The 14,645-nt window shown below is 47.8% G+C and overlaps 3 protein-coding genes across 10 annotated transcripts in view; 1 reads left to right on the forward strand and 2 right to left on the reverse strand.

Moving 5' to 3' along the window:
* The window catches only part of LOC126992649 (glutamate receptor 4-like), an 89,162-nt gene extending 74,523 nt beyond the window's left edge, over positions 1-14,639 (reverse strand). The window contains exons 1-7 of one of the 4 annotated variants that reach the window (XM_050851448.1): positions 14,490-14,639; positions 13,190-13,290; positions 9,425-9,515; positions 6,363-6,518; positions 5,523-5,709; positions 4,339-4,553; positions 2,615-2,908 (exon numbers count right to left, since the gene is read on the reverse strand). In XM_050851448.1, coding sequence (XP_050707405.1) covers positions 2,615-2,908; positions 4,339-4,553; positions 5,523-5,709; positions 6,363-6,518; positions 9,425-9,515; positions 13,190-13,290; positions 14,490-14,546 — 1,101 coding nt within the window. In that variant the 5' untranslated portion in view covers positions 14,547-14,639. Of the gene's footprint in view, positions 1-2,614; positions 2,909-4,338; positions 4,554-5,522; positions 5,710-6,362; positions 6,519-9,424; positions 9,516-13,189; positions 13,291-14,489 lie in introns of those variants that run through there. The other 3 variants (XM_050851445.1, XM_050851446.1, XM_050851447.1) reach the window with 3 other exon arrangements.
* The window catches only part of LOC126992655 (probable methyltransferase-like protein 24), a 91,909-nt gene that overhangs the window by 50,487 nt on the left and 26,777 nt on the right, over positions 1-14,645 (forward strand). Inside the window, exon 1 of one of the 5 annotated variants that reach the window (XM_050851460.1) lies at positions 6,019-6,523. The exons of the other annotated variants lie outside the window; for them this stretch is intronic. The gene's annotated coding sequence lies outside the window, so the exon portion shown is untranslated. Of the gene's footprint in view, positions 1-6,018; positions 6,524-14,645 lie in introns of those variants that run through there. 5 annotated transcript variants of the gene reach the window in all.
* On the reverse strand, positions 220-2,318 carry LOC126992658 (glutamate receptor 4-like). The gene is made up of 3 exons (XM_050851466.1): positions 2,214-2,318; positions 1,260-1,423; positions 220-686 (listed from the first exon to the last, which is right to left on the reverse strand). Exons 1-3 carry the CDS (start codon positions 2,297-2,299, stop codon positions 610-612), a joined length of 327 nt encoding a protein of 108 aa, XP_050707423.1. The 5' UTR covers positions 2,300-2,318; the 3' UTR covers positions 220-609.

Here is a 14,645-nt window from a genome sequence, read left to right on the forward strand (position 1 = left end):
GCCTTAGTGCCAAATTCCTGACTGCCAGAGAATGCACGATAGCAGTGAGACGTGTCAGCACCCATCTCCATATTAACTTCTCACCCTCCATTAGTGCCATCTCCTGCTTGTCAATGGTCTCCCCCTTTCTCATCCTCACCGCCTGTTCTTTCCACATTTTCATAGAATTTCTGTAGTATGACAACCCTGCTCATGTCTGAGATCCCAGACTTAGCGTACGCATACTGTTGTTCCTGTTCTGACCGCGTCACGCATAGCGCATCGCATAGCGACTCAGTCAGAACGTGCTTATTTTGGCAAACGTCAAACATTTTTATCTTTTTTATATATAATTTTTTTTTTATTTGTGGGCGCTCATGCCGCCTTTCCACAAATGCCGCCCTGGGCGGCTGCCCATATTACCCATATGAGGAACCACCCCTGACCTCTTGATAAATCCCTAAAAATCTCGCCTGGACGCGGCAAATGAAACACGCAGCCCCGCATTGCTGTGCCAAGACGTGATTTATTGAGTCTGATCACAAAGGAAATTGGCCTGAAGATAACTAGGATACATAACACATAAAACTGTAGACTTGAAAGCGACGACAGATTTCCTCTCCCCACACGTCACTGGTCGCTCGTCGTGTTGTTCCTGCGTCGCGTCAGCATCTCGGCAGCGAAGGCCACGGCGGCGAGGAAGTTCCCTGCAGGGCGAGAAGACAAGCTTTGGTCGGTATCGTCAGGCGCTTCCACCCTCACATCGACTATTTCCGAAGGTCGAAAAGATCATGCGGGGTCTAATGAGTTTTTTTTAGATTCATGGTACAAAAGGAGGGTCAAACTACCATCAGGATCATAAAACTACTCCCGAAAATATCCAGAACTCTGACGTAAGCCTTGTCAAGTATGTGTGCTTGGGCGCGGAAAGGTTCAAGAATACGACTATAAACGTTAGCCGCGAAATGAAGAAAATAATGTAGGTAGCCTAATATCTGTTAACCAAAAAATAACACACACACACACACACACACACACACACACACACGTCTTAGGGCCGTATATTAAGACACCATCGCTTCTCACATCAACTATTTCTAAAGGTCAAAGAGGGGATCAATCTGTTTTTCATGAGTATTTTTTAAGGTTCATGGCACAGAAGAAGGCTTAAACTACCACCAGGGTCATAAAACTACCCCTGGAAAGGCCTACAGCTCCTACGAAAGCCTTGTCAAATATGTGAACTTGGGCGACGAAATGTTTTAAAATACGACCCTTACCCCCGATAAAGATGAAGAAGACGCCGTAGAAGTCCTGAAGGGTCTGTGCGCGCAGCTTGTTGGAGGAGGGCGCCTGGTCTATCGGGCCTAAGCAGATGGAGCTGTTGGGCATCGCGCGGTACAACAGGTAGTTGATGATTCCTGCCTCGCGCAGCCTCAGGATCCTGCGATGCATCAGTCAGTCAATCAGTAGGGACATACGTTGCGGGGAGCGTCGCCTGGCCCAGCCAATAAACCGACTTGCCCAACCTACGAACTCTGTGGGCGTCCCCGTGACTTCCTTCACTATGGGTTGCCTCTCATAGGGACAATGTAAAGGTATGCATACAGTAACAGTTAGTATATTGATTGTTATATATATTTTCATCATGGAAATTTGGCAAGAAAATTAATGTGTATGTTAACCCGGTAGCTGTATGGATCATGTTGCTAAAAGGCCCCTCTAAGCGAATTAATGAGAAAAAATCATCGCTCTCGCACACCACTTCATAATATATATCAACGCATGTGTGATCAGTTAATGCATCATCTATTTTTTGGGGGTTTATATCATGGCAAAAATGTGGCCCGTCTCTGGTACACGGTAAAGCCACAAATTTGGCCCGTCGCTGCTACACGGTTAAAATTCAGTTACGTAAGATTAAAGAAATAAAAATGTTCTATGTTATAAGCTCAAGCCCATATTCACTGACACTTCCGACTCGCACAACAAACATCTCCAAAGGGCACAGCGGAGGTTACTCGGGTCCTCCTGAGTGTTTTAGCGTTCATGGTGCAGAAGCCTTGTCAAACTATCACTAGACTCATAACACTACCCATGGAAGTTTAGTTATACCCACAACAACCTCCACGACAGCGTTATCAGATGTGTGTGTGTGTGAGCTTCGAAATGTTTGTAAATACACGGGCCTCAGAGCCACGCATCCAGCCAGCCACCAAGACAAGCTGACTCACACGTCGTCCACCCTGGGCCGGAGACGCGAGCCCTTCGGGAAGCCCAGCGCCTGGCTCAGCCCCTCCATGAGACGGTCGCCCTGCATCACATATTCGGTGCAGAAGCCGTTCTGGTGAAGGAACGAAATGATGAAGACTTACGTTATAGTTACGAATGTTGTTTTTAGTAGTAGTAGTAGTAGTAGTAGTAGTAGTAGTAGTGGAAATGGAAGAAACTAGTTGTAGAAAGTAGTCGTAGAAATAGAAAGGGAAGAATGTAATGTATAAGTAGAAAGTAGCAAGATAAGGTAGTAGTATGATAATAGAAGGGAAAGAAAGTAGTCATACTAAGTAATAGAAAGTACCTACTAGTAGAAACAGAAGGGAGAGAAGAAGGGGATGATGAAGAAGAAGAAGAAGAATTAAAAGAAAACGAAAAAGAAGAAAAGAAGGAAGAGAAAAAGAAGGAAACAAGAAAAACAAGAAAGAAAAAGACGAAGATGAAGCAGAAGAAGAAAAAGAAGGATAGTGTGATCAACGCAAACACGCTTTCCTACCCTCGAGAAGGCGTGGTTCATGAAGTGCCGGAAGGAGATGCTCAAGCCGGCGATGGACATGCGGTTGCCGGCGTAGAAGAGGCGAGCTATCTCCAACTCGTCCTGCATCGTCACCACCTGGTCCTTCAAGCGTCCCAGCGGCGAGTCATCCGCGGCCGCCTGCGTCACGGAGATACACTCAGCCCCTTAAGGGGCTCTCACACATTCCCGGTCCCGGTTGCGACCGTCCCCGATGACTCCCGATAAGCCGGTCGCCGGTCGACCGGCTGTAAGATCGCGGATTGTCGGCGGCAGACCGCCGGTCGACCGCCGGTCGACCCTGAGGACCGTAGACGCAGCCGACCACCGCCGGTCAACTTTAAAATTTTCAAAGATATCGGCGATACGCCCGGTCGACCGGCGGTGTGGAAAAATGTCGCCGGTCGACCGGCGGTCAGCCGCCGACACCCACGGCAGACCGGCGGCAGACCGCCGGTAGACCGGACCGCGAGTGAACACCTGTGTCTGACCTGGGGATTAGCGAGGGAGGAATGAGGAAAACGAAGAGGAACAGGTTGGAGCGAGGGATGAAGAGAGAGGGAGATGAGATAAAGGAGGAAGAGGAATGGGTGAAAGAGAGAATATATATATATATATATATATATATATATATATATATATATATATATATATATATATATAGAGAGAGAGAGAGAGAGAGAGAGAGAGAGAGAGCGAGAGAGAGAGAGAGAGAGAGAGAGAGAGAGGGAGTGAGGAAGAGAGAGGGAGGGATGGAGGAGAGTGAGGAAAGAAGGGAGAGAGGGTGGAAAGAGATGAAAAAAAGGAGGAAGAGAAATGGGTGAAAGGAGAGAGAGAGAGAGAGAGAGAGAGAGAGAGAGAGAGAGAGAGAGAGAGAGAGAGAGAGAGAGAGAGAGAGTTTTATGCATACGAATGAATTTTGGTATGAAGCTATTTAGGAGGTAATTATAAATATATGAAAATGCAAAGAAAGTGTTTGCTCGTCGATGTGCAGCAGGTCTGCCGCCGGTAGGCCGGCGGTCTACCGCCGACTGACCTGCTGCAGTCGCCGGTCGGAGAAATCGAAAATCATATATGGTCGCCGGTCTACCGCCGGTAAACCGCCGGCTTACCGGCGGTAAGCCGCCGGTCCGGGGATTATTGCCTATTTTGTCGGCGGTCAGGCCCCGATCGGCTTATCGGGAGTCATCTATTCTATTCTTTCCCTTTCCTCCTCTTTCTTCACTCCTATCCTCTAATACTCTACTCTGCCATTCTTTCCCTTTTCTCCTTTTTACCTCACTATTTCCCTTGTCTTTTCTTCTCTTTTCTCTTCTCTCTACTAAGTTATTCTTTCCCTTTCTCCCTGGTCCTTCACTTTCTAGTCTCTTCTATTGTTACTCTTTCCTTTTCCTCGTTTTTCTTAACCTGTTCTATTATCTGATATTCTACTATGGTATTCTTTCCTTTTCCTCCTTGTCCTTCGCCATCTCCCTTCTCTTCTCTTCTTTCATCTTCTATCCCACTACGCCCTTCTTTCCTTTTCCTCCTCGTTCTTCGCCTTCCCGGCCCCTCCCATCCCTCATACTCACGCTGATGGCTGTGTGCGTGGCTGATGTTTCAATCAAGTACAAGGGATACTGAGACTTGTCCAGCTCCTCCAGGTTATCGAAAGGCAGCTGGACTCTCGGGGTGATCAGCATGGCCTTCAGATTGGAGCTGTACACGGTGGAGAGTATAAACGAGGCGAGGAACCAAACGCTGGCCATCACTCGTAGCGACACCGTCTTATATACCCACGTCGTTCCTTGGGGGAGAAAAATGAGCGTAGGACTAACTTATTCTTATTAAACATTTCGGCACTCAAGCTCACATATCTGGCAAGGCTTTCGTAGGAGTCTTGGGCACTTTTGGGGGTGGGTTTTTTTTTTATCCTAGTGGTAGTCTGACTTTTTCTGTACCGTGAACCTAAGAATAGCTCATTAGAACATGACTGATCTCCTTTTTGACCTTTGGAAATAGTTGAAGTGAACGACTTTTCCTCTCATTTATTTCTGCCTTTAATTAGAATGTTTCTTCTGGTGTACTCTCTCTCTCTCTCTCTCTCTCTCTCTCTCTCTCTCTCTCTCTCTCTCTCTCTCTCTCTCTCTCTCTCTCTCTCTCTCAATGAAGTGAATATTTATTTTTTCAATAAAAAAATAACATGTATACGTAGTTGTTATGGATGTACTCGATCATAGTCTAATAACAATAACAATATATATTAGCAACCTAGAAAAAAAAAGAATCGGACATGAAGAATTATACCATAAATCCAATAAATAAATCCGAGCAATCTGGTACCGTACCGAGCAATCTAGTACCGGTACCGTATCGTTTAGCTGGTACCATTAGTACCGGTACTGGTACCGGTACCTGCCCAGTGCCCACCCTAGGAGAGAGTCGCTGGCTGAGCTGGAAGCAGGACATACGTGCTCGCTGTTCCTCCGTGTGCTGGCCTGCCTGTGTTCGTGCCCTCCGTGTGCCTGTATAGCCTGTACTGTGCCCTGTGGACTAGTGTAACGTGGTTGGAGCCTGTTATTAAAGCGAGGAACCTTGTGCTGTGCGCATTCTTGCCCCGCCTCATGTCTCTCCCTGGTGTGCGGCACGCTCTGAGTGGCGTCTTGTTGCGGCGCGTCTCCCGTTGTTCTGGGTTCACGACCCCGTGTATTGCTCGGCACGCCGCCTGCCTGCCCGTGGTTGGTGTGTTGTGAGGGATGGTGTAACATTAACTTACCCCGGGACAGCAGCACAGCCAGACACCACAGCAGAGGCGGCAGGGTACTCCCAAGAGAGGCCTCACCGCCGCAGCCACAGTCACGCTCTCTGTGGGGCGTGTCGGAGGTCGGGGAGCGCCACACGGTCAGCAGGAGGGTGCAGGCCAGGGCCGTGAGGAGCATGGCGACCACTATCGATAGCCAGACCTGGCGGGGGGGAGGAGGGGTGTAAAAGGTAATTGTTTAGTAGCAAGACAGCTCGTTGCGGTGTCTTTGTATTTCCTCCTGCATGCCTACGACCTGAACGCTTTCTTGAGGAGCGTATCAAGATATCTCTCCAACCGAAAGCGGCCCTCTCTTTTGGCCACTCATACTATCTTCGCTTTTTTATAGGAGCAGCGCTTAGCGACTTTTTAGGCTCCTAGGCCTCTTCCGATACAGTTAAAAAAGAACTAGAAATAACATCAAAATACCACCCTATTAAACCACTTTCTCTATCTTTCACACAGAGTATGCAAAGAACTTACCTTAGACCCAATACCAATTGGTGAGTGTTGTTGGTATTGGGTCTCAGGATAAGGTCTTTGCATACTCTGAAAGACTATTTAACCTAATCACACGAGGAAGGGCTTCGTGTGTTGGCTAGCAAACGAAAACTAGTGACCGTAAAACCCACCTATGATAAGAAAGAAGAAGTTTGCCACATAAAACCTCTGGACGGAAGGAAAAACACTACACGAAGAATCTTCTCCTGGACTGCACGCCAACAAGGACTCACCCAGCGTGTAAACGGTGGAGGGAAAGAAGACGAATAGAATACCAAAATCCTACTTCTGGACTGCACGCCAACAAGGACTCACCCAGCTTGTGAACGGTTTAACGAAGCCCGCCACATCAGGCTCCAGGACGGGCCTCTTCACCGCCACCTGCATAATTTCCAAAAAGAGATGTCGGCTGAAGTCCATATGCTTGGTGCGACCTTCTGTCACCGTCAGCACTCCGGTCATGTCTACTTGCTGAGGTACGTGAAGAGAGCCATGTTTGAGAGGGAGACTAGCCATGTTTGTAGGGAAGGATAGGTATGTCTGTAGCGAAGAATAATGCCTCGGTCACACATTCACGTATCAAGGCACGTACGCCCACGCACGAACGGAAATTGGTAGTCGGCAACCGCTTACGTAAGTACTACGTAAATGTCCCATAATGCGTATTTACGTACGTGGGCATACGGGGCGGAGACGGGGGGTCGCTACGCACCACCCGAGCATGCGTGGGGAGCCACGCATCTTTCGACATGTTCAAGAGATACGTGGCTGCTCACGTCAACCGCCATTTTACGTGGCTCCACACGTACAATGTGGAGCATACGTGGCGCTTACGGCGTGCTTGCGGGGCGCTTACACGTGGTCCCACGCTGCTCCCGTGTTCCCGCAACGCGCCGCGTGGGTCCTCACGCGATGCAGGAGCATACGTGGCACCAGCGCCGCTCCTCGGGTACCCACGACGACGTTGCAACGCTGTGCATGGTGTGTATATGTAATGCCCCACGAGCTTATTTTCGATCCTTTCTATTTCCCAACACGGCCTCTGCGTGTATCGAAGCACACGAGAAATTAATCAAGACAAAGTGAGGGTATTCCCCGGCTGCCTGGGATTGAACCCGCGACCAGCGTGACGGGAGAGCCACTCCTTACCGAGTCGGCCAAAGAGGTACCTCACTGGCTAAGTGGGTTATGGGAGGCTCGTTCATCAAGCCGTCGCCGCACTACACGGCTTTCCCCCGTATGTAGATTAATTTCTGTATGTTGACAATGTCCCTTTGAGACATAACTCCACAATGTCCCTTTGAGACATACCTCCAATATTTCCATTTTCTATCAACCTCGGAGCATGGGCCATCCTACCTGTTATCCCTTCGGGGAAACTCAACAGAACTGCAGGAGAGGATGCCCACCGCTATGCCACCACTGTAATGCCCCACGAGCTTATTTTCGATCCTTTCTATTTCCCAACACGGCCTCTGCGTGTATCGAAACACACGAGAAATTAATCAAGACAAAGTGAGGGTATTCCCCGGCTGCCTGGGATTGAACCCGCGACCAGCATGACGGGAGAGCCATTCCTTACCGAGTCGGCCAAAGAGGTACCCCACTGGCTAAGTGGGTTATGGGAAGCTCGTTCATCAGGCCGTCGCCGCACTACATATACGCCGTGCGGCGGGCTTACGGCTTCAGTTCCTCTCTCGGACTAGCAACAGCATATACCTCGAAGCCACCACCACCGCCTCTCACCCCCGCCAGCGCCCTCGTCAGTAGACCTTGTCGCCACTGCTTTTCAACTATGCCTAAGGACACCACCAAGAGATCACGGAAGGGGGCTTCCTTAGCTTGAGGGTCACCCAAACCTCCAACAACCCGAGGGCAACCTGGTGTTTGTGGCACCTGCAGTTCCTCATCTCCGTAGACAGCAACAATAGCCCTGCAGGTCTCTGGTACATTGTAACTAATGGTGTTGTGGGCTACTCGGAATGAGTATTGCAGACTCTTGTATGAGTCACCCGTGGCGAGGAAACGTAGGATGATAGCCACACGCAGGCCTGGCTCAAGGGGTTCTCTCCAGAATGTGCGTTGCTTCTGAATGTGGGGTCTGACAAATTCAACTATTTCACTGAAGAGGTCCTTGTCAATCCGGGTAAAATTCCTGTACAGTTCTGGACTTTCGGTTGCCAACACCTCCATCAGGTTGTCATAGTGGCCTAGCTCCACTCTTCTTTGCAGGTATGTACGGCCAAGCCCAAACCCTCCTCGCCCTCCTCTTTTTTGTTTTTTTCACTTGCAAGGTGGACCTTTACAACTAACACCAGTGCCATGGCGTGCACATACTCCAGGATGGCCTCCATTAATTATGTGTTATGGCTGTTTGCTGGTGTTATAAGGGCAAGGATGTCTTCAATGTTCTCATGTTGATTCAGCAGGAGGGGAGTACTTCTTGCTGCAGGTAGATGTTGACGGGAACTGCAATCACAGGTGTGCAGCACGGCCCTTATGTACCTCTCACGTTTACCCACCGACGTACGTGGGGATAACGTGAGGATGACGCGAGGTCGTAACGCACCACGTTACACATACGGTATACGTGCGTGGGTGGGTGGCAATTCGGGTAAGCGTCACGTCATGCTTGCGCAGTGCGTAGGCTTAATACGCATTACCTCGTTCTTACGTTATGGCGTCGTTATGTTGACCGTGCAAGCTTTACGTACATCGGCCCGTGACACGTATCCAGTTGATCGCGGCAACAAACCCCGCGTATGGCCACGTATGGGCCAAAAATCACATACGTGAGCATTCGTGGGCTTGATACGTGAATGTGCGACCGAGCCTTAATTAAGGATGCGTGTAGGTAAGAAGTCTTGTTTATTCGAGGTAAGGTGTGTTTATAGGTAAGAGTAGGTACGCTTGTTGATAGGAATATTTAGATATGATTTGTTTTGTTATTTAGTATGTAAGCCATTAATTTTATACCGAGAATAATGTGTTGTCCACTACTACTACTACTACTTTTTCTACTACTACTACTACTACTACTACAACTACTACTACTACTTTCCTCCCCTCTGCTCTGCCACACAGTCCCAACACCTATTTTTTCGTCTCATATGTTGGCTATACCTAACACAAACTATTTGAAACAGTTTCGCTATAACACTTCTACTACGACTACGACTTACTACTACTACTACTACTACTACTACTACCACCACTACGACTTACTACTATTACTACTACTACTACTACTACTACTACTACTACTACTACTACCACTACTACTACCACTACTACTACTACTACGACTTACTACTACTACTACCAATACCACTACAACTACCACTACTACTACGGCTGCGACCACTACTTCTACTTACCCCATCAAGCACGGCTCCCAAAGTGCCGGTCGCTGATCCATTTGCTAACACCTCCCCAAAAACGTTATCGGAATTCACCACGAATTCGAGACTGAAAGGATGAAGCTATTATTACTTCTGCTACTACTGCTGCATCTATTACTACCTACTACTACTACTACTACTGCTGCATCTATTACTACTACTACTATTACTACTACTACTACTACTACTACTACTACTTTTTTTTACTACTACATAAAAGATACCTCCACCCATGTTTATTTCCCTGACACATAATCAATGAGGGCTCCATAGCTTGGAGGTCATTAACCCCAACTCTGTTCGCTAATGACTGTGGCATCCAACCACATCACTAATATTACTTAGCACTAAATCTATACATAACACCCGATCATCTATTGCGTCTAGATACCCCTTTCCTTCCCTACTCATGTCACTCCCGACCCACCCTAATGTCACTCTCCACCACTGTGGCCTCATAGTCCATATTGGAGATGTTGGTGGCTTTTGGGCCAGTGTCTTGTGCCCCTGAGACATAGGATGGCCGACCTGAGCAGGGAGAACGAGAGGTGACACCTCATCCGGTGGCTGAGTCGACAGCGTGACGGCGCCGCGTTCAGGACGACGCGGGTTCAATCCCCGCCCGGTGCCACCAAGCTGGGATTTTTCAGCCGCCGCCGAGTGGCTTAAAACTACCCACATGCTGTCCAGAAGACCGCCTATCAACCTGGACTCTAGATTCTAAAGATGAGCTCCGGGAGGGCAGCATTAGCCACTGCAAGATGGCGCCACTATAAACACTGGCCTGCGCCACAACGGGCTGGGCCATACCATCAGGCCCCTCCAATAACAAGGCTACCGACGCCACAGGCGAAGATGTAAAAAAAAAAAAAAAAAAAAAAAAAAAAAAAAATCCAGGCTTCAACGTGGCTCCATTGCTGATGCTTCTTTTCTGAGATCAGTTCCACGAGTCGTGCGTAGAAACATTTGGCCCTGGGACCCATCCCGCCAGATGTGGTGAAGACGAGGGTGGTGAAGCTGCCCTGATCCACATGTTGGATTCTTTCACCGTATGCCCTTGTCTTCTGCTCGTTCCTGTGGTGGGCGGCTTTCAGGGGTAGCTCTCGGTGACAGGCAGCCATCGATCGGGTCGAATATGCGGATGTCTATGAACGCTCGCTGTCCGCGCACCCAGAATCCGCGGGCACTAACATTAACCCGTGCTTCGTGTGTGGTATTGGCCGTCCTGTACCGAAGGTGTTCGCCGTCCAGGGGAAGCAGTGCCGGCTCGGTAATGACGTCTTGGTATACTTCCCCGAGCTTGCAGGCTGTCAGATCCCTTACCTCATCGTATCGAATACAGACGAAGCCTCCTTTTTTACATGTCATGGTGTGGGTGACATCATTTGGTGATCTATATGCACAGAGATCAGGCAGCCCCTCAATCGGCCAGCCATATCTCAGAGCAACAGCGTCGACAAATTCTTGTTTGTTGATAGGGCACTTGTTTTTAATGTTGTGTATCATAGTCTTCCTATTTATTGTGTTGAAGGCATTCTTGGCGTCAACAAGAAGCACTGCTTCGCACTCCACGTGGTCAAATATCTCCCACATGGCATGGACGGCTGCTTCTCCTCCTGCCTGCTGCTCCGCACAAACTTGGAGATTCCCTGCTGCCCTTCTCACATATCCTTTGACGACAGCCATGGTGCATTTGCCCACGATGCGCCGCAGGACTTCTCCGACTCCTATAAGCCTGCATCCCGGCCTCTTGTCCAGGGGAATGAGGCGGCATGCAGTCAGGGCGTCCACATAGTGGCAGCTGGAGGAGGCGAGTTTTCTTGCCAGTGCTGCAATGGTGTTGCGCAGGTCACCAGCTGCATTGCCAAAGTTGGCGCTGCTCAGCAAGCTTCGCCATCCCCGTGCATCACGTCCTGAGGGCCCCGCGCTGCCACGAGTCTGGAGGGCCTTCTTCCACACCATCTCTCCTGTTATCCTTTCGTATATAACTGGATTCGGTGGTTGGTGACATCCTGCCAGTCTCAGTCCCTTCAGGTCACTCGGTGGAGGATGTTTTTCCTTGAGTTGATTGATCGTGTCCCTGGTGAGTGGAAGCACACCCCGTGTGGAATTTTCTGACAAGGCTCGTGTTGCAGACGCAACGTTGCCTTGTCGCATTTTGTCTGCAAACTTCCGGGCCCTGTCTTCTGTGGAGGTGTTGTTTTGTTGGGGTCCGGGGAGCCTCTCCTGTATGGCTCTGGCTTCTCCAAGGGGGGCATCTAGCTCGTTAGTTTGCCACAAGGCAACTCGCCTTCTTAATGCCTCGATATTTTCTGCTTGTTTGTTTTTTGGGTGTGCTTTTTGGAGGAAGAGATGGGGGAGAGTGAATACAATTTTCAGGGATAGGGGCGCCAATGGTGTGTTCTGGATGTAGTTATTTAACAGGATGACAATTTCTTTGATGATAAATGTCGTGGCTCCACATCTGGGTGGTTCAAAAAGATTGCTAGCAGACCACCCAACAACTTCAAGGTATGTGTCATCCACCCACCTCGTCGCTTCCCCCTCCGCTAGCCCCTTCCAAGCAAGGCTTCCCCCGACCTCCGCCGCGCCCTGTCCAGTCGAAGAGGAAGAGTGATGAGGGGGTGGTGGTGGTGGTGGTGGCAGCATTGGAGGTGCCAGTGGAAGGGGTGGTATCGGTTGAGGGGGATATAGAGGTGGCGGTTGTGCAGCAGCTCTCTCCGACACCCCCTCCCCCCCGCTCACTCCTCACCCGGCGGCCCTCATTGTCTCCACGGTGTCGCGCCTCATCGTCATCCTCCCTGTTCTGATCCCTGCCCAGGGGATTTTGGCACCTATCGCTCTTCTTACAGTTCGTACAGCGTCTGTTTTCCTTGACACATGCACAATTTATACATCTGTGATCTTCTTTTGTACATACGCAGCATCTTCTTTGGTCTGGAGGGTCGGGTATTTACAAAATTATAAATACTGATATTAATGACAGCAGGAATGGTGGTAGTACATGTAATAGTAATGATTGGGTATTGATTATGATTGAAAGTAGTAATGATATATACTACAAAGTGACACTATTATTAATATTCCTGTTAATTTAACGACATTTACAGTTAAACAGACAGGTTTATAATCAATACTATAGGCCGACATATTGTTTTCAAAGGGTGAGAGAGAGAGAGAATAATAATAACTGCAATCATAACGGTATTAAACAAAGTAAAAGTATATTAATGACACTAACGCTAAATACATTGCAAGCAGTCGTAAAAAAAGTAGCGTTAGCATGAACACAAGCAATATGGGTATTAATAACGACAAGAATAGTATAGCAATAATAATAAGAACGATAATGATAATAATAGTAATAATAATGTCACTCAATGTTGTTTTCCAAGGTGTATGAAATGATTAATTAATTCATATGACAAAATTTAGGTTGCAAAGGCGTTGTGACGGCTCCGTTTCTTTCCTTTACGTTAACTTATGTCTCCATATAAATGATTTCATTACGCAAAGTATATGTTTGTTTTTCTGGTGGATATGAAATAGAAATTAAAGCAGTAGTAGTAGTAGTAGTAGTAGTAGTAGTAGTAGTAATAGTAGCAGCAGTAATAATAGTAGTAGTAGTAGTAGTAGTTGTAGTAGTAGTAGTAGTAGAGGAAGCCGAAAAAAGGTGTGGTCTTCGTGAGAGAGAGAGAGAGAGACTACTACTACTATTACTACTACTATTTTTACACCCACCAGAAGCCGACGTGACGAGCAATGATGTCCAGAACCGGCATCAGAGTTCCTACCACCTTGCGATTCGCTCCTTCGCCGATTATCCCCATATGCGGAAAGTACTGTCGACGGTGGTGGTGGTGGTGGCGGTGTGGTGAAGGTGGGGGTAGGATTACTGTTATTATCCTTATCATTATCACTATTATCAACAGGAAATATTCTCAGACCCTTTCGGCTCCCACAAGTCACAACTATTTTCAAAGGCCCCAACAAAGGAGATGAAGTAGATTCTGATGCGTGTGTTTTCACGTTCATAGAGCAGAGGAAGCCCTGTCAAACTATTACTAGGCTCATGAAGCTACCCAAGGAGACACCTGCGCCCCAACCTATACGGAAGCTCTATCAAATGTAATAATAATAATAATAATAATAATAATGATAATAATAATAATAAACGGTTTGTTGCATGAAGTACCAGGCAGCCCTAGAGCTGAAAATATACATCAGTGGAAGATGAAAATAAATGAAGGAGACAAATGAACAAAGTAGTATGATTGAAAAATAAAACGGAAAATAGAAATAACAATAATAGCAACGTATGTATGTGTGAGTCACGAAATGGTTGAGAATAAGTACCAATAAACAAGCTCTAGGAAAGCCTTGTCCATTGTGGGTGAGAGGGAATATGCCACAAAATGTTTGAGAGTAAGTACCAACAAACAAGCTCTAGGAAAGCCTTGTCCATTGCGGGTGAGAGGGAATATGCCACGACATGTTTGAGAATAAGTACCAACAAACAAGCTCTAGGAAAGCCTTGTCCATTGTGGGTGAGAGGGAATATGCCAAGACGTGTTTGAGAATATGGTACCAACAAACAACCTCTAGGAAAGCCTTGTCCATTGTGGGTGAGAGAGAATATGCCACGACATGTTTGAGAATATGGTACCAACAAACAAGCTCTAGGAAAGCCTGGTCCATTGTTTGTGAGAGGGAATATGCCAAGACATGTTTGAGAATAAGTACCAAGAACCAACGTTGCCAGATTGTCGTACTCAGCCGATTATATTTCCCGACTTCCTACCCCAAAACTGTCTTCTGGGCTCCAATAATGAAACTCATTTATAGTTATCGTTAAAAGAGTTAGATCCTGATGTTTCTTGGCAATAGTTAGGCGTCAGAAACCGTTAAATACTATGCTCTGAAGACGACAATCTGGGTACGATGCCAAGAACCCACAGAACAACCTCTAGGAAAGCCTTATCAAGTGTGGGTGTGTGGGTGTAAGCCCCGAACTGTTTGTGACAATGGGAGGAAGACTTACATTGAACACCATTACCCGCAGACAGGATGCATTGGCGTGGCTGAGTCCCGCGTCCATGCCTTCCTCCTCGCTATTCTAAACTGACGCCTCGTGAAGTGCCAGACCTTTAGTGGAGGTATCTAAGGTTTTAGGCTCCCGGGATCCAGTGAAGCCAGT

This window comes from Eriocheir sinensis, unplaced genomic scaffold (assembly GCF_024679095.1).
Source record: "Eriocheir sinensis breed Jianghai 21 unplaced genomic scaffold, ASM2467909v1 Scaffold5, whole genome shotgun sequence".
NCBI classification, from domain to species: domain Eukaryota; kingdom Metazoa; phylum Arthropoda; class Malacostraca; order Decapoda; family Varunidae; genus Eriocheir; species Eriocheir sinensis.